The sequence below is a fragment of the Camelina sativa genome, chromosome 5 (genome assembly GCF_000633955.1).
Source record: "Camelina sativa cultivar DH55 chromosome 5, Cs, whole genome shotgun sequence".
NCBI lineage: Eukaryota > Viridiplantae > Streptophyta > Magnoliopsida > Brassicales > Brassicaceae > Camelina > Camelina sativa.
Genome location: NC_025689.1, coordinates 6,800,978 through 6,819,195, shown reverse-complemented (window position 1 = coordinate 6,819,195; position 18,218 = coordinate 6,800,978). Strand labels below are relative to the sequence as shown.

At 34.9% G+C, this 18,218-nt stretch overlaps 4 protein-coding genes and 2 non-coding genes across 6 annotated transcripts; 3 read left to right on the top strand and 3 right to left on the bottom strand.

The window, feature by feature from the left end:
- On the top strand, positions 3,908 to 6,110 carry LOC104785875 (CBS domain-containing protein CBSCBSPB2-like). Its single transcript, XM_010511160.2, has 2 exons — positions 3,908 to 4,178; positions 4,424 to 6,110. The coding sequence occupies exon 2, from the start codon at positions 4,461 to 4,463 to the stop codon at positions 6,075 to 6,077; it is 1,617 nt and encodes a 538-aa protein (XP_010509462.1). The 5' UTR covers positions 3,908 to 4,178; positions 4,424 to 4,460; the 3' UTR covers positions 6,078 to 6,110.
- On the top strand, positions 6,264 to 6,346 carry TRNAL-UAA. The gene has a single exon. It is a non-coding gene; the product is annotated as a tRNA-Leu (tRNA).
- Positions 6,547 to 6,629, bottom strand: TRNAL-UAA. The gene has a single exon. It is a non-coding gene; the product is annotated as a tRNA-Leu (tRNA).
- LOC104785873 (bifunctional enolase 2/transcriptional activator) lies at positions 7,056 to 10,252 on the bottom strand. The gene is made up of 14 exons (XM_010511159.2): positions 10,083 to 10,252; positions 9,723 to 9,786; positions 9,542 to 9,606; positions 9,390 to 9,437; positions 9,187 to 9,273; positions 9,016 to 9,096; positions 8,699 to 8,881; positions 8,446 to 8,583; positions 8,282 to 8,359; positions 7,990 to 8,184; positions 7,854 to 7,904; positions 7,628 to 7,768; positions 7,482 to 7,538; positions 7,056 to 7,399 (listed from the first exon to the last, which is right to left on the bottom strand). Exons 1-14 carry the CDS (start codon positions 10,146 to 10,148, stop codon positions 7,319 to 7,321), a joined length of 1,335 nt encoding a protein of 444 aa, XP_010509461.1. The 5' UTR covers positions 10,149 to 10,252; the 3' UTR covers positions 7,056 to 7,318.
- On the top strand, positions 11,282 to 12,821 carry LOC104785872. Its single transcript, XM_010511158.2, has 6 exons — positions 11,282 to 11,617; positions 11,709 to 11,790; positions 11,899 to 11,965; positions 12,072 to 12,233; positions 12,376 to 12,436; positions 12,537 to 12,821. Exons 1-6 carry the CDS (start codon positions 11,335 to 11,337, stop codon positions 12,689 to 12,691), a joined length of 810 nt encoding a protein of 269 aa, XP_010509460.1. The 5' UTR covers positions 11,282 to 11,334; the 3' UTR covers positions 12,692 to 12,821.
- On the bottom strand, positions 12,906 to 15,582 carry LOC104785871 (AT-hook motif nuclear-localized protein 7-like). The gene is made up of 5 exons (XM_010511157.2): positions 15,184 to 15,582; positions 14,840 to 14,919; positions 14,002 to 14,133; positions 13,654 to 13,809; positions 12,906 to 13,578 (listed from the first exon to the last, which is right to left on the bottom strand). The coding sequence occupies exons 1-5, from the start codon at positions 15,491 to 15,493 to the stop codon at positions 13,057 to 13,059; spliced, it is 1,200 nt and encodes a 399-aa protein (XP_010509459.1). The 5' UTR covers positions 15,494 to 15,582; the 3' UTR covers positions 12,906 to 13,056.

The window sequence follows — 18,218 nt, the reverse complement described above, 5'->3', positions numbered from 1 at the left end:
GGGACGGTCTAAGATTAGTAGGGGGTTCTGAACAAACAAATTTTGGAATATTTCACATGTAACAAATTTTGGAGTATTATTGCTAAAAATAAAATCAAGTGCGTTTCTTTTGGGAACATACATCTATTATAGAGGCGTGACGAATGATAATGTATAAAATTTGAAAAACATATCATTTAATTTTTAAAATTATTACTGGAACAAAAGAAATTCGAATTCATACAACTAAACGAAAATTGAAATTAGGAAGCTATATCCCACATTCCCAATAACGCTTAACATAACGAAGATCTCATACTTGTTAACAATGCTATTCCTTCTTCCTAAGCTCACTCAAACGACATGTTAAATAACATTGTATCATTATTATTATATGGTACCTATATCAATCACGTAGGTTTTATACTTTTCATTGTTCTTTGTTTTTCTATTCTTTATTTTCTGATTTAAATGTTGAAAACATTTTAAAACAAGAATTTTCTCATCTATCGCCATGATCCAATCTTTGAAATGGCATATTCGAAATTTAAGAAAACTGAAATTTTGCTACTATTAAACTTTTGCAACGATCTGTCATCATGCTTACCTCGAAACCTATAACAACCTTCGAAAAAGATGATGAAGTTTGTTTGTCATCCAAAGATCAAACTATTCATTCAAAATTTTAGAACTTAATTCCAATAATTTTGAATGAATATTTTCACTCCTAATAATCTATCTAATAATTTTAAAATATATATATCAAACAGTATAATTAAGGTGTTGGTTGATTCTCTTACTATCACTCGTAAACACTGCGTGTGTTGGTTGATTCTCTCACTATCACTCGCAAACACTGCGTTTGAACCAGTCATGTCCTAAATAACATTTTAGACGGATTTCCGACGGTTTTGCTCATATACTATCTTTCACTGATCCCCATAGAGTCCTTCATCCTATTCAACTGTCGGTGGTAAGAGAATCCTGTCCCGTATTACGCACTGTGTGAGACGTGTCATTAGCTCTCTCTCTCGATCTCACCACCAACGTCATGTTCTTCTTGCTAGGTTTACGTTTTTTTTGTATCAGATTCATTTAATTCTCTCTTATTCAATTCACCATACAAATTGTTTACACTAAAGTTTTGAGGATTCAGCAACGCACTTTATTCTTATCATAGTTATGATATTTATCAATACTTTTTGTATCAACATGCATATATATTCTCAAATCAAAGAGACAAAAAAGCTAGTAATTTCATGCAAATGGAGATAGTGCCAAGTGGAAGCCAAATGCCAATCTTTCGCATCTTACTTTGCTTAAAATCCTCATAGTCAGTCACATAGAACAAGACTACAATAACTAATTAAATTATACACACTTACTAATTAACATAGACATGCCATCTTTCGGATCTTCCTTTTGCTTCACCGATCGAGTCACATATAACAAGACTACAGTAACTAATCAAGTATGTACTTATTAAGTAACGTAAGCAGTAAGCTGTAAGCTCCGTGTCAATGTTGATCTATCTTTTCGGATCATTGTTTATAACTTATAAGTACATATATAATTTTCACTTTCTATCTTAATAACATTCATTCATTCTAGATTAATGTATATAAGTCCAACGAGAAAGGACTATTCTTACAGCTAAAAGATTTGCTTGTGGTTGACGTACTCTAATAAAAATTCAACCAAAATTTACAATATTCTGATAAATAAAATTTAACCAAAAGTAATTATCTACTAATTAATGACACCAACTAGTGCACCCATTTTTGGGTATTCCTCATTTATAAATGATCTACTATTGATAAATAAAATTTAACAAAAAAATTAATTATTGTACTATTCATTTTCTTTTTTAATTCGGTGTGTGAGTGGTAGAAAACGACCAGACACGTTGTTGTTAAAGGATGATGAGATAACGAACCAAAAAAAAACAAGAAAAATAGAAAAACAGATAACAAAGGGAAAAATAAGTCTTATTTCTGGAATCAAACCTTTTTGAGCTTTTTTCTTAAGATCAAACATATAAATTTGTGATTTTGATTATTGGGTTTTGCTCATTGAAGACACAAACATAAATAAGAATCGAAACTAATTCCCAATTTGATTTGGATAGAACACCAAACCTTTGGCTTTTACATTAAAACACCCAACATAAAGATTCAAACTTTTCAACTCCCCCAACGCCATTTCCCTTGTTCTCCGGTTAGTATCTTCTTTCTATTAGCTTTCATCTCGATTTTGCATTCTTCACAGATTAGAGATTCATGTTTGATCTGTTTCAATTTGTCTGAATGTCCTAAATCTGGATTTGTTTAATCTGCTTCATTGTTCTTCCAAATTGTTAAAATGGTTTTGATTATCCAAAAGAAGAATGTAATAAAGAGATTATGAATCACATTATTGTTAAGAATTTGTAAAGTTTTGATTTTTTTTGTCTGGTTTTGTAGATTGATGGGTATATAAATTAGAAGGCTTTTTGTAAAAATGACGAATACTCCAACTTCATCTGGGAGGAGAAGCATATCAAGTATAAGGAGAACATCATCAGCTTCTAAGAAACCTGTTCTTCAATCAGAAGAGAGTGAAAGCGCAAGCGGAAGCCTTAACGAGAACACCTCCAAACCCGATTCACCTCTTGCTCAACCTGTTTCTGATGGCGAGAGAACTGTCAAGAAGCTAAGGTTATCAAAAGCTCTCACTATTAATGAAGGAACCACTGTCTTTGATGCTTGTAGAAGGATGGCTGCNTGTTGGTTGATTCTCTTACTATCACTCGTAAACACTGCGTGTGTTGGTTGATTCTCTCACTATCACTCGCAAACACTGCGTTTGAACCAGTCATGTCCTAAATAACATTTTAGACGGATTTCCGACGGTTTTGCTCATATACTATCTTTCACTGATCCCCATAGAGTCCTTCATCCTATTCAACTGTCGGTGGTAAGAGAATCCTGTCCCGTATTACGCACTGTGTGAGACGTGTCATTAGCTCTCTCTCTCGATCTCACCACCAACGTCATGTTCTTCTTGCTAGGTTTACGTTTTTTTTGTATCAGATTCATTTAATTCTCTCTTATTCAATTCACCATACAAATTGTTTACACTAAAGTTTTGAGGATTCAGCAACGCACTTTATTCTTATCATAGTTATGATATTTATCAATACTTTTTGTATCAACATGCATATATATTCTCAAATCAAAGAGACAAAAAAGCTAGTAATTTCATGCAAATGGAGATAGTGCCAAGTGGAAGCCAAATGCCAATCTTTCGCATCTTACTTTGCTTAAAATCCTCATAGTCAGTCACATAGAACAAGACTACAATAACTAATTAAATTATACACACTTACTAATTAACATAGACATGCCATCTTTCGGATCTTCCTTTTGCTTCACCGATCGAGTCACATATAACAAGACTACAGTAACTAATCAAGTATGTACTTATTAAGTAACGTAAGCAGTAAGCTGTAAGCTCCGTGTCAATGTTGATCTATCTTTTCGGATCATTGTTTATAACTTATAAGTACATATATAATTTTCACTTTCTATCTTAATAACATTCATTCATTCTAGATTAATGTATATAAGTCCAACGAGAAAGGACTATTCTTACAGCTAAAAGATTTGCTTGTGGTTGACGTACTCTAATAAAAATTCAACCAAAATTTACAATATTCTGATAAATAAAATTTAACCAAAAGTAATTATCTACTAATTAATGACACCAACTAGTGCACCCATTTTTGGGTATTCCTCATTTATAAATGATCTACTATTGATAAATAAAATTTAACAAAAAAATTAATTATTGTACTATTCATTTTCTTTTTTAATTCGGTGTGTGAGTGGTAGAAAACGACCAGACACGTTGTTGTTAAAGGATGATGAGATAACGAACCAAAAAAAAACAAGAAAAATAGAAAAACAGATAACAAAGGGAAAAATAAGTCTTATTTCTGGAATCAAACCTTTTTGAGCTTTTTTCTTAAGATCAAACATATAAATTTGTGATTTTGATTATTGGGTTTTGCTCATTGAAGACACAAACATAAATAAGAATCGAAACTAATTCCCAATTTGATTTGGATAGAACACCAAACCTTTGGCTTTTACATTAAAACACCCAACATAAAGATTCAAACTTTTCAACTCCCCCAACGCCATTTCCCTTGTTCTCCGGTTAGTATCTTCTTTCTATTAGCTTTCATCTCGATTTTGCATTCTTCACAGATTAGAGATTCATGTTTGATCTGTTTCAATTTGTCTGAATGTCCTAAATCTGGATTTGTTTAATCTGCTTCATTGTTCTTCCAAATTGTTAAAATGGTTTTGATTATCCAAAAGAAGAATGTAATAAAGAGATTATGAATCACATTATTGTTAAGAATTTGTAAAGTTTTGATTTTTTTTGTCTGGTTTTGTAGATTGATGGGTATATAAATTAGAAGGCTTTTTGTAAAAATGACGAATACTCCAACTTCATCTGGGAGGAGAAGCATATCAAGTATAAGGAGAACATCATCAGCTTCTAAGAAACCTGTTCTTCAATCAGAAGAGAGTGAAAGCGCAAGCGGAAGCCTTAACGAGAACACCTCCAAACCCGATTCACCTCTTGCTCAACCTGTTTCTGATGGCGAGAGAACTGTCAAGAAGCTAAGGTTATCAAAAGCTCTCACTATTAATGAAGGAACCACTGTCTTTGATGCTTGTAGAAGGATGGCTGCTCGTCGTGTTGATGCTGTTTTGTTGACTGACTCAAGTGCTCTTCTTTCTGGTATTGTAACCGACAAGGATATAGCTACAAGGGTGATAGCAGAAGGGTTGAGACCAGAGCATACTCTGGTGTCTAAAGTCATGACTAGGAATCCTATATTTGTCACGTCTGATTCATTAGCCATCGAGGCTCTTCAGAAGATGGTTCAAGGGAAGTTTAGGCATTTGCCTGTTGTAGAGAATGGTGAAGTCATTGCTTTGTTGGATATCACAAAGTGTCTCTATGATGCTATCTCTAGGATGGAGAAAGCTGCAGAGCAAGGAAGTGCTTTAGCTACTGCAGTGGAAGAACGGCATTGGGGAAGTGGGAACTTCGCTTTCATCGATACATTGAGGGAGCGGATGTTCAAGCCTGCATTGTCTACAATCATTACTGAGAATTCAAAAGTTGCACTTGTGTCTGCATCAGATCCTGTGTTTGTAGCTTCCAAAAGGATGCGTGATTTGCGGGTTAACTCTGTGATCATTGCAGTAGGGAACAAGATTCAGGGGATTCTAACTTCAAAGGACATTCTAATGAGAGTTGTGGCACAGAATCTATCTCCTGAGCTGACTCTTGTTGAGAAGGTAATGACACCAAATCCTGAATGTGCATCAGTTGAGACAACAATCCTAGACGCTTTGCATATAATGCACGATGGGAAGTTTTTGCATCTTCCGGTTGTAGATAAAGATGGGTTCCCTGTAGCTTGTTTAGACGTGCTGCAGATATCACACGCAGCTATTTCAACGGTTGAGAAAAACAGCTCAGGAGCTGTGAATGATATGACGAATACGATGATGCAAAAGTTTTGGGACTCAGCTCTCGCGTTAGATCCACCAGAGGACTACGAAACACACAGCGATATGTCAGCAATGCTGATAAATTCGGAAGGGAAGCAGTCTTGTCCATCACAAGGACTTGTGAGCTCGTTTGCTTTCAAATTCGAAGATCGTAAAGGGAGAGTACATCGGTTTAACTCAGCTGGTGAGAGTTTTGAAGAAGTTATGGGTGCTGTGATGCAAAGATGTGATGCGGATACAGGCCTTCAGATTATGTATCAAGATGATGAAGGAGATAAAGTTTTGATTAGTAGGGACAGTGATCTTGTTGCTGCTGTGGCTTTTGCTAGGTCTTTGGGGCAAAAGGTTTTGCGACTGCATCTAGATTTTACGGAGACAACGGCTCTTGAGACGATTACAGATTTGTCCGAGGGAAATGGTAGCGGTTGTGTTTGGTGGCAGTGGCAGACTGGCGTCGTGGCTGGGGCTATTGTCCTAACGAGCATAGGTTTTCTTGTTTACTTGAAACGTTCCAAGAAATGATATGTTTTGAATCGAATAATTTAATTTGTGTTACACTGTTACTTGTCTTCTTTTTTTGTTCGATTCACACACATTGCAAAGCAGTAATAAAACTTGTTAATTACTTACTAACCAACGAAATATATACTTGTTCCTTTATGGTCTGAGAATTATGATTGGTTGTTACAGTAGTCATAAGACATGAAAGCAGGTTTGCCCGAGTGGTTAAGGGGGAAGACTTAAGTTCTTCTGCACATAAGTGCGCGTGGGTTCGAACCCCACAGCCTGCATTTGTGTTTTGTTTATTTTTTCTTAAAGCTTCATGAAACCATGAAACAGTTTCTTTGGTTTTTACAACATTGAACCAGTTAAACAACAAATATCGCCTACTTAACTCATTCTCAAAACACAATGGTAGTTTTCATATTGCAGGCTTTTTACATATAGTCTCTAAAACATGGCAAAATTTCAAAAAATTAAAGAAAATACATGCAGGCTGTGGGGTTCGAACCCACGCGCACTTGAGTGCAGAAGAACTTAAGTCTTCCCCCTTAACCACTCGGGCAAACCTGCTTCTTGCATACCAATTAGTAATATAACTATTTGATGGTTTCTAATCCCCTAATTCAGGAAAATTAGTTATTCATCTTCAGTTGCTTAGATTACCTCAAAGTTTTAAGTGAACGATATAAGTCCTAAATCCGAGAAGGATCTTCATGGATACGAATTTGTATGAATGATACTACTTACTAGTGATCATCTTGATATAGATGGTGTACTGAACTCTTAAATTAACCAATGTTGATTAATGTACTGAACTAACAGCATTCTGTTTAAACCTTAACGTCTTGCCATTTCAACGTGTTCAAAAGTGTACTTCTTCAATGCGGTCTCCATTAAGATATTTTAAATTTCTTTTTGCTAAAAGGCACGCAACCACATTATTGATAGCATGGGAAACCAAACTTCACTAGAGGGAGTAGAGACCATAACAAACCATAGGAGAAAATTAAAGGGTAAAGCCGAAATTAGATTGTAAAATAAGGGCTACCGTCCTCCGTAAAGGCAGAGCTCTCTCATGTTTCCCCTTACAAAAATGAACACAACTTTCCCCACCCCCAAAAAGGGTTCATGAATAAAAACGTAAAACCCAACAAAGAAAAAACAAAACAAACGTTTTATTTAATTAAGCAAATGACCAAACTCGCAAGTCATCTTCTCCTCGTCAACAGAAAGACCAACTTTGCTTCTAAAAGCTTCACTTAGTAGGGTTCCACTGGTGTGCGGAAGTTGACTCCAGCGTAGATTGCCTCTGATCCCAACTCCTCCTCGATACGCAAAAGCTGTAAACAAAGAAACAGATTAGACACATACGTTGTAATTGTTAAAACATACAAAGATCGTTTTTGGTTTGAGATGTTGAACCTGGTTGTACTTGGCAAGACGCTCGGATCTGCAAGGAGCACCAGTCTTGATTTGCCCCTGTATAGACAGAAAGATCCAGATGAGAATCCAACAAAAGATTTAACAGGTCATTGCTACTTAAAATGCTAGATTTGGTTTCAACTTACAGTAGACAACCCAACGGCTAAATCAGCAATGAAGGTGTCCTCGGTTTCACCACTTCTGTGGCTGGTCATCACTCCCCATCCTGCCTTCTTCGACATCCTAACTGCCTCAATACTCTCGGTTACAGATCCGATTTGGTTAACCTGTTCAAAAAGAATTTGGTTACTAACTAGCTAAAAAAAATAATTCGTGACGAACTACAAAACAAATGAATGATAGTGGAGGTACCTTCAAAAGAAGAGCATTGCAAGACTTCTCGGCAATTGCCTTGGCAACTCTCTGGAATAAGAAACAGTATAAGACATATAAGCATTTGAGAGAACAGACAAATATGTGTCACAAAAACTGGCAAATAAAAACAGACCTTGGGGTTGGTGACCAACAAATCATCACCGACAATCTGGACCTCTTTTCCACACTCGGTGGTCATCTTAGCGTAGTGTTCCCAGTCATCTTGGTCAAATGGGTCCTCAATGGACACAATTGGGTACTCAGCAACAAAGGACTTGTACAGGTCCTTGAGAGCATCTCCAGAAATCTTCTGAGAACCATTGTTGTTCTGCAGAGAAACAAATAGCCCAGCAGCTAGAAGTTAATACATTTTCACACGTTATATCCTAACAAGGAAGATATTAGGAAGGAAAAAGAAGTTTCACCTCTTCTTTGAAGTTCAAGTCATAGGTCTTGTCAGATGAGTAGAACTCTGAAGCAGCAACGTCCATTCCAATGACAACCTGAAAAAAATGACTTAGAACCATAAGCTTCATAAATTACGTATCGGGTGAAAGGACAGCAAAATTGGATCAGGTAAGTGACAGACCTTGCCAGTGTAGCCAGCCTTCTCAATAGCAGTCTTGAGCAATTCAAGACCTTCCTTGTTCTCCTGAATGTTTGGTGCAAAGCCACCTTCATCACCAACATTTGTGGCATCCTGGCCGTACTTCTTCTTAATCACAGACTGGAGAAACATGAGAGAAAGAAGATGGTCAAGCAATAGTAAAAAAAATGTATTACGCGTGTTGGTCCAGAGGAATTAGACAAGCAGTTGGAAGAACAAAAGGATTGGAATATACCTTCAAGTGGTGGTAAACTTCCACACCCATTTTCATGGCTTCCGTGAAGGAAGAAGCTCCAACAGGTAAGATCATAAACTCCTGCATAGCAAGCTTGTTTCCGGCATGGGATCCACCGTTGATGACGTTGAAGGCAGGAACTGGAAGGACAATCTTAGGGTTTCCAGCAAGATTGGCAATGTGCTGCAACCAAATACCACGCAAAAGGAAGAGCTTAGAAAAACTAGTACAAGAAAAACAAAGTAGCCAAAGTAGCAGCAACAGTCTGGTACCCCCTGGCTAGAGGGAACCAACTTATTAATGCAAAATCGTTCTACCTTGTAGAGAGGAATGCCGCTGACAACAGCCCCGGCTTTGCAGACAGCAAGAGACACAGCTAGAATAGCATTGGCTCCAAGCTGTACACAAAAAGAAGAGGCAAAGTCAGTGATACTCGTCTTTCAATATAAAGTGAATACACAAGACATGAATAATTTTCCGTGAATTACCTTTTGTTTGCACCAACCCCACTCGTTTTGGGTTCCATCAAGCTCATGGACCATGAAGTTGTCAATAGCTGTCTGCTGAGTTGGGTCCTGAAAAATACAACAACATGAATAAGACTTGTGCACATACTACTGATGTTAAAAGACAATAGTAGTAGACATGAACATATGATGTTCTGAAACAAACAGCTTAAAAAGAGACTCACCTTTCCAATAAGTGCTGGGCCGATGATGTTGTTCACGTTGCCAACAGCCTAGTCAATTCAACAAAGAACAAATCAGATAAAAAGATCCAACTCAGAAAAACACTTATTCCACTAATAAACATAAAGATCTCATCGCAGTCTCTCAGTCTCACCTTAGAGACACCCTTTCCAAGGTAGTCTGATCCTCCATCCCTCAGCTCAAGAGCCTCGTAGATTCCTATCAACACAAAAGTCCCACAAATACAGAGTCAACCAAACAATACTAAAATATATACCCAACGACAAAAATAGGCCTGAACATAAAAAAAAAAATAGTAACTACTAACTACTAACCAGTGGAAGCTCCACTTGGAACAGCTGCTGTAACCTTGACACCAGTGGATGTGTGGATATCAACCTAAACCATAATCACAGCAATCATTAACAAACTTGGAGATCGAACCACAGATACATAACCAAATCGTGAAAACCAGATCAAAATAAAACAGATCCGTTATATAAACATCCGAGATCAAAAACAAAAACACCGATCATCCCTAACAAAAACGAAATCAAAACCACGGTACGCTCATAAAACCATCATAGATTACAAAAACAGAGATCGCAGCTTATGAATACTCATCAAAAACAAACAGATCCACCACTAATAAACGAGGCCGAAAAAAGTTGATCGGAAAAAGAAAAAAAACGAACCTCAACGGTGGGGTTACCACGGCTGTCGAAGATCTGCCTAGCCTTAACGACGGTGATAGTAGCCATAGCGAACGAGTGAGTGAGCAGATCTAGAGAGAGAGAGAGATAAGAGGCGATGTGTTCGAGGGTTTTAGTGAGAGAATCGCTTTGACAGTAGTAGCTGAGGAATTTGGGTGGGTGGTCTGGTTCGATATATAAAGACGTCACAGCTAAAGGCTAAGCCGTTGGATTGTATTAATATGGACCGTTGGATGAGAAGGTAGGTTCGTGAGATCAGTGTGAAGAAGAAGCCAAAACGATGCGCTGCACGCCTTTTGCAGTATAGAAAAGGCTTTTTTCTATATTTTCTATTTTGCCTTTGCTCCTCGTCCAAGTAATAATATTATGACTAGTTTTTAAAATTTTAAAGACTCTAGAAGAAGTTGTTAAAATATACGAATCTTGATTTTATTCCATTTTATGATTATATGTTTTTCCTTTTTCTTTTTCTTTTTCCTTGGTCAACGTTCAAGAACATGATTAATGTCAAGTTTTGAATTCTGGATATAGAAACGATACTAATAGAACTACTTTTTTTTTGTAAAAAGGATACAAATCTTAATGGATACAAATATTTGTGGGTTAGTAAATTTGGGCCTCCACAAAATTATAGAACACATAAAAACAAAGTGAATCCAAAACCTCCACATGGTCACGTTCACACGTACGATTAGCCGGAGGGATCAACCATTTTTTATGCCATGTTACTTATGAAGTTATGATTAGCCGGAGGGATCAACCATTTATATGCCATGTTACTTATTCTAATTCTTATCGAAATGTGGAGTTTGTGTGGGATTTTTAGAATGATCTTTGGAGTTTCAAACTCAAGATGAGAAAAATTAAAATTTTATATATATATACATATCTGTTAAACAATTAAAATTTTATTTAACTATATACTTTACATGTTTTATATGAATGTTTAGCACACAAATATAACTCGAAAACTTTAAATTAGATAAAAAGACCACAGACGTATCGACATTTGTCCATTTGTCCATATGTCCATATGTCCATGTATATATACTACCAAGTTGGATTGGTCTTTGAAGGAATAAAAGTGAATATGAGAAAAATTAAGGATAAGAACAAAAAAAAAGGATTTAACCGTATCCAAAGCGCCGCATGAAGATATAACGCCAAATAAATGACTTTGACCTCGTGAAGCTAAATCGCCACCACCGCTAAATGACTAATATAAATTCATCGTATGAGTCTTGACGATCTTATATGCACAACAATGGCGGAAGAAAAGAATGAGAAGAGCATCATTGCTTCGGTCGATAACGACGATGAGTACTCAGGTGAAGGTGATGGTTCAGATTCAGAGCATGCAGAACTGAGTTCGCTTCTGGTTAAGCTTAGTTTAGCGGCTAAGAAGAAACTCTTAGTCTTGAGTCTGAGTGGTCTTCTTCTACACCGTGTTCATAAAAAAGACATGCGTAAAAAACCTAAGAACCGCTCTCCTGATGCTTCTTGTGGGCCAAATCTTGGTAACGTTTCATTAATCTTTTTTTATCAATATCTACTTTGTTTTTATATATAGTTTAGCTTAAACTTTGTTTTTTTATCGTTGCTGTGTAGTGTACAAGAGGCCATATGCAGAAGAGTTTATGAAGTTTTGTCTTGAGCGATTCGATGTTGGGATTTGGTCCTCTGCGTGCGAGTTAGTCTCTTCATCTTCCCATCGTTATAAATACTGATTAAAACTGAGTTCTTTGAGCTTTATAGTGTACGTTGATATGGTTCTTTATTTGTTTTGACTAATTAATAGGAAAAACGTTGATATTGTTCTAAGCATTGTTCTCGAAGATTTGGAAGATAAGCTTTTGTTTGTATGGGTAAGAGTAGACTTGTATATATTTTTAGATTTATAAGTGACCATTTATACACACACTCTGTGATGATACACTTTGTTTATGTACACTTTCTGATACTTTGTTTTAGGACCAAAAAAAGTGTACCGATAGTGGATTTAAGACATTAGAGAACAGTAAGAAGCCTATGTTCTTTAAGGATCTCTCTAAAGTGTTTCAGAGCTTCAACGACTTCTCTGCTTCAAACACTATCTTCATTGATGATGAGCCCTACAAAGCTCTTCTGAATCCGGTAAAACAAACATTAATTCCTTTAATTATGATTCTTAAATCTTAATTATTGATCAGTTCAGTTCAGTTTTTTTTTTCTTTTGGTAATTAATCAGTTCAGTTATTTGTTTTAACTTTAAATATTGTTCTTGCTGTGCATGCAGGACAATACTGGTCTGTTCCCATTGAGCTATGATGCTTCTAACAAAAATGATAATTTACTTGGTATGCAAAGTTGTAAACTTGTGATGTTCATCTCTTATCATTAGACATGCTTTTTAGTACTTATGGTTGGATTTTTCTTGATTATGAATAAATGATATAGATCCCAAAGGAGAGTTCTGCTCTTACTTGGATGGTCTGGCCAAATCATCGGATGTTCAAGTGTATATCAAAGAGCATTCTTTTGGACAGCCCAAGATCGATTCTTCTCATCGGGACTGGTCTTTCTACCGCAATGTCTCAAAGACTGTCTCTTAATCTTTGCATATTTATCAGTTTATTGAAGTTTCGTATTCTCAATAATGCCCTTCTTTTGGCTTACTATTGAACTCATTAAAAAAAACTACTTATTCCAATTCTAATAATAAAGTTGAATCACTTATGCTCATCATTTGTTAAATCCTCGCAAGTGTTTGAAATTTAGCAAGGTATACGATATGTTTAGACAAAGAGAAGCAATATGAACTAAAAATAGTTTAATATTATTGTCCATTGGATTGTAAACAAACCAATGTGCTGAATGTTTAGAATTGCAAAATAGATTATATATATATATAGAGAATATAAGAAACTTATTAACTTTAAAGTCTTAAATAGTTCAATGTTAAAAGTTGCTGATGAGCCTACTTCTTGCTGTGCCACCCTAGTCTCAGAATGGAGCTTCCCAGTCCTGGCTGCGCAACTTGTCCTGTTGATGAGGAAGCCAGCTCGCTTGGATTTCTAGGTGCAATACTCGCAGCTTGGGACTCATCGTCCTTTTTATGAGAGAGATCAGGGCCTCTCAAGTCTTGTTGTTGGACTTGTACCATCATGATTGAAACAGCCATTGAGTTTGGTATCCTGGCTGAAAAATTCACAGTTTGAGAACCGTCGCTCCTGTTCTGAGAGTGAGAAGAGCCGATTACCATGTCTGGTTGTCGGACTTGTCCCCTGGCAGATAAATCTAGTGATCGCGGGACAGGCGGTGCAACCATCACAGCTTTGGACTTATCATTTCGGCCGCCTATCACATCTTGTTGTTGGACTTGTCTTGAGGAGGAAGCCAATGACTGTGGATTAACGGGTGCAACAGCCACCGGATGGCTCTCAGCGACTCTCCTCTCAGGCGGATTTGTGACCAAAGGCAAGAAACTGCCAACCACAACCTGTAATAATGAATCATTATAAGATAGTTTCAAACCATTGAACCACAAATAAAGAAGATGATGTTTGTTTCTTACTTGGACTGGACTTGCTGCAGTGAGACTACCAACTAAAACACCACCAAAGAGGGCTGCATCTGCTCCACCAATCATAATCCGCCACTCTCCCGTCCTCACTTCTCCGCTCTCCCATACCTCCATTGAACTTTTCAGAGATACTATGGCATAAACATCCTACACCAAAATGTTATCACAACGTATCCAAATGCATGGTATACATTTTGAAATACCAACATGCAAGTTAAGACAACTCATGAATTAATCTATATATTATAAGACCAATTTTTCTAAGCATCCTTCCAACATGAACCATTGAGTTATAAGATTCCAAGATTGGACTGCAAAACCGAGTTCATCATATTATACCTTAAAAGTCACGACTTCACGGGATCTAAGGAGCGTTTGAATCTTGATGTTAGCAACCAAACCATTTGCCGACAGCACAATTATTCCACGAGAACCATTTGCCGTGAAAGACATAATCCTTTCGATTATATCCTGTATAAAAACCATAAATATTTACAAAAACATCCCATCTACAACACATATATGATATATACTAAGAGTCAAAGACCAAATAGCTCTTGAAGCAAATAAACAAAGCTGTTAGTACTTGACACATATATGATACCCTCATCACCCGCTACCTACGATTGAACAGTATGTGTAACCAAGTAGAGATAAATAACAATGTTACGTACACGTCAAAATAACCAAAAAACTACAACAGAATGAAGAATATTACTGTTATCGTATGTTGTAAAACTAATTTAAAAGATCAGATATTTATGTAAACCGAACTTTACTCACAAATATATTGACGATTCATTAAAGTTAAGCTCATATAATTTACTAACTTAAATAAATTTGCATACCTTCTATGTAAAAAAGAATCTAAAACCATAGCTCCATCAAAAACTCGAGTTAAACTGGGCTAACATTTTTGTTAAAGAGTTTTTGTTATAATACATGTTTACATGGATTAAAAACTATATATATTGAGTGTTTTTAAAGAGCCTTCGTTATACGTATACTAACTATGTTGTGGAGGATTGAAGAGAAATCTTTTTAACTTTGATCGAAGGATACATAGTATAAAAAATTAATCTAAATCTAAATCCACAGTTAAGATAACACAAAACAATATTTTTTCAACAACAAGGAATGAAATAAATAAACAGGTATGCATAAGTTATATACTTACCTCTCCTGTGTTAACTGTGAGGAGATGCGGCCTGAAGTCCCCTCCTCCCAAAGTCATAAACATGTCAATGATGTCATCACCTCCAATCCAAAAAAAAAAAAAAAACATCCAAATCAAAACCTGAAGATCTAATATAACAAAAGAAAGACTACAAGGGATTTTTCCAAGAAATTTCCATTTGATTGAACAACGTAACCCTAAATTCATTTATTTCTCTAATCGTTATGTTTATATTTCCTAGCACCCAAGATCGACATATAGCAGATTAATTTTGTTGTCCCCTCGTCAATAACGAAACTCTCATATAAATACAGTTAATATTGTAAAAGAGCCCAAAGCAATACCTGCACTACTGGTCATCAACGACGACGACCTCTTCTTTCTTCTTCTTCTTCTTTGATCAGAAGACGACCTCTTCTTCTGTGTCCCATCTTTACTGAGGAACTTCCCTTGTGCATCGCGCCCGTAAATTATACCTCTCCTAGTCCTCCCCCTTGTGGTGATGGAGCCATCCTCTACGGTGACTGGTGCCGCTACGACAGTCTGCGTGACCGGAGAGGAAGAGATATGCCTTGATGAGTTCCAGACTGACAAGGGAGTGTGGGTTCTGTTCAGATCCGTGATTTTGTTTTCTGCAAAGTTAAGATTCATCATGGTAAGAGACTGAAAATGAAAGGGGAATTCGAGTGAAGTTTTTTTTTTTTTTTTTGGTTGGGTAAGACACAATTCGAGTGAAGATAGAGATATAGCTAGATTTTGTGATTTTATAAAACTCTTCCTGGTCATTGTATATATAGGGAAATTAAAGATAGTTTGGAAAAAAAAAAATTTAGCCGTTTCATAATTATTTTGTTGCATGCATATGCCAGTTTGCAAAAACTGTATATCTTTTATGTATTGTGTATGTATAGGTATTAATAAAAATAACATTTTAAAAAGTCTAGTAATAATTATATAAAAAAGATTAATAAATTACAGTATTGTCTGTCTAAATAAACTTTGACTTTTTTAATTTATTTATATAGATAAGAAAGTTTAATTAATGACCTTGCTAAAATTAGATTGGTAAATTTAAGTAAAATTAATTAATAATAGATTCAGAAACTTTTTTTTGTCAACATAAATTCGATAAATCTACCTAATATAAATTTATAATCTAGATAATTTGGGTTAAAAATGACAAGTATGTGTATAAGATAACATATGTTACAGAAAAATGGATACAATCGAATACATGTTTAGTAAAGGATTTTTTATTTAATGCATCGGCTGATCAAATATTTTAAACATTATTATGGCGAATTTCTATTTTAAAATTTATTTTGTCGTTAATTTGATACATAGTATTATGGAGAGGTCGTTATAAATGGGTTAAATACCGTTAAAAATCTGAAATTCCAAGTATCTAAAATTAATTTACTAATTCTATATTTGACACTTTGCAGTTAAACATATGTTACAAAAAAATGGATGTAATCGAATACATGTTTGGTAAAGAGTTTTTATTTAATGCATCGATCCATCAATTACTTTAACTATTATGGCTAAATTTCTATTTTAAAAGTTATCTTGTCGTTAAGTTGTTTACGTAGCATTATGGAGAGGTCGTTATAAACGGTTTAAATACCGTTAAAATATCCGAAATTTCATGTGTCTAAAGTTAGTTTACTAATTCCATATTTGACACTTTACAGTTAAACATATGTTACAAACAAAAAATGGATGTAATCGGATACATGTTTAATAAAGAGTTTTTTATTTATTTAATGCATTGATAAATCAATTACGTTAACCATTATGGCTAAATTTCTATTTTAAAATTATCTTGTAGTTAAGTTGTTTACGTAGTATTATATAGAAGTCGTTATAAACGGTTTAAGTACCGTTAAAATATCTGAAATTTCACGTGTCTAAAATTGGTTTACTAATTCCATATTTGACATTCAAAACCTATTGTAAAAAACTTTTTAAATAACAAATTTTGAAATTTTAGTTTAGATATAACTCTAATTACTGAATACACATACAAAATAAAGAAGCTAAATATAGTCAAAATTAAACTACACAAATGTTTGAAAGACTATCCAACTCTAGTTATATATTTATACCATAAGATTGATCGAACTAACATGGCACACATATAGAACAAATGAACATTATAGTATAGAAATTATATAAACAAGTGAACATTATAGTATATAATATTTATCCAATGGATGTTAAATGCATCTATTCAGGAATTAAATTTCAAAAATAAAATCATGAAACAGAGAAAGTATTTGATTATTTTTTTTGATTGGTATACAACAGTAATTAAACTTGAATTTTTTTCTATAACTAATAAAAGATTATTTTCTTAAACAATGTCAGAAAATATAAAATTTAGGAGTTTGAATCAGTAGTAGGACCAAATACACTAAAAGCAAAATCGTAAAAAATGGGAAAGAAAAAAAAAGGAATCAAAAACGACGGTTTCTTTTCCAGTAAAAGCAAAATACACGAGTATAGTTTGTAGTTATCTCTCATTTTTTTAAATTATAGTAACGTCTAAACAGGGAATCAGACAAAGGAGCAAAAAATAAGATTTTTACCAGTTTTGATAAGTTCAAAGAACCTTTACGTTATTCAAAAAGAGAAAGAAATTGGTATATACACGGAAACACATCAACGACAAAAAATGGTATTCTAGTAAAACAAAGACTGGCAAATTATATTTCTTGCCAGTTAAACCGATGAATGATGTGCTGTAACGTATTAACGCCTCTTTCCAAACTCGTAACTCATAACAGAGTTTTTTGACATCTAGCTCTTCCCAGTTTTGAAGTATTTTTCATTTTGTGTTGATTACAAACATTAGAATCCTTCATAAAATAAACTATTGTTCACTTTTAAGCCCATGAGCCAATGCCCAACAATTCCATTCGCCAACGATAAAACCAAAACACACATACCAAAGCCGACCCAAACGGAACGAGTCTTGCTGAATGATATTGACCCAAAAGAGAAGTGTTTGTCCAAAGTAATTTTAAGATGACCCAAACTCTCTACTCTTAACTTTCCTATGAATAAAAACAAAAAACTCTCAAACTCTCCAAATTGTTGAGAAGAAATTCAACAAGTATTCAAAGCTGCAAATCACGTAAGTTTTTTTATAACTAGTTACAGTGGTTGTAGTTTGTATATATGTATAATTGGATTGTAAATCACATTTTTAATAAAAAAAATATTCATCAATGTATTAAGATAATTCTTTTAAGTAGGAATAAACACAAACAGTGCAGATTTTTTGATCGAGCAACCTACAATATTAAAACTTTGATTAATAAGAATGGAGGATGTAAAAAACTTTAGTAAAAATTACTATGATCAGCCAGCCTTT

Coding starts and splice junctions, on each gene's coding strand:
- LOC104785873 (XM_010511159.2), bottom strand. CDS start 10,148: ATGGCTACTATCACCGTCGTTAAGGCTAGGCAGATCTTCGACAGCCGT. Junction 8,360..8,445: donor AGGCTGGCTACACTGGCAAG/GTCTGTCACTTA, acceptor CATTTTTTTCAG/GTTGTCATTGGAATGGACGT. Junction 7,905..7,989: donor TGTTGGTCACCAACCCCAAG/GTCTGTTTTTAT, acceptor TTCTTATTCCAG/AGAGTTGCCAAGGCAATTGC.
- LOC104785875 (XM_010511160.2), top strand. CDS start 4,461: ATGACGAATACTCCAACTTCATCTGGGAGGAGAAGCATATCAAGTATA.
- LOC104785872 (XM_010511158.2), top strand. CDS start 11,335: ATGAGTCTTGACGATCTTATATGCACAACAATGGCGGAAGAAAAGAAT. Junction 12,234..12,375: donor ACAAAGCTCTTCTGAATCCG/GTAAAACAAACA, acceptor CTGTGCATGCAG/GACAATACTGGTCTGTTCCC. Junction 12,437..12,536: donor CAAAAATGATAATTTACTTG/GTATGCAAAGTT, acceptor TAAATGATATAG/ATCCCAAAGGAGAGTTCTGC.
- LOC104785871 (XM_010511157.2), bottom strand. CDS start 15,493: ATGATGAATCTTAACTTTGCAGAAAACAAAATCACGGATCTGAACAGA. Junction 14,920..15,183: donor GTTGATGACCAGTAGTGCAG/GTATTGCTTTGG, acceptor TTTGGATTGGAG/GTGATGACATCATTGACATG. Junction 13,810..14,001: donor GTGAAGTCGTGACTTTTAAG/GTATAATATGAT, acceptor ATTTTGGTGTAG/GATGTTTATGCCATAGTATC.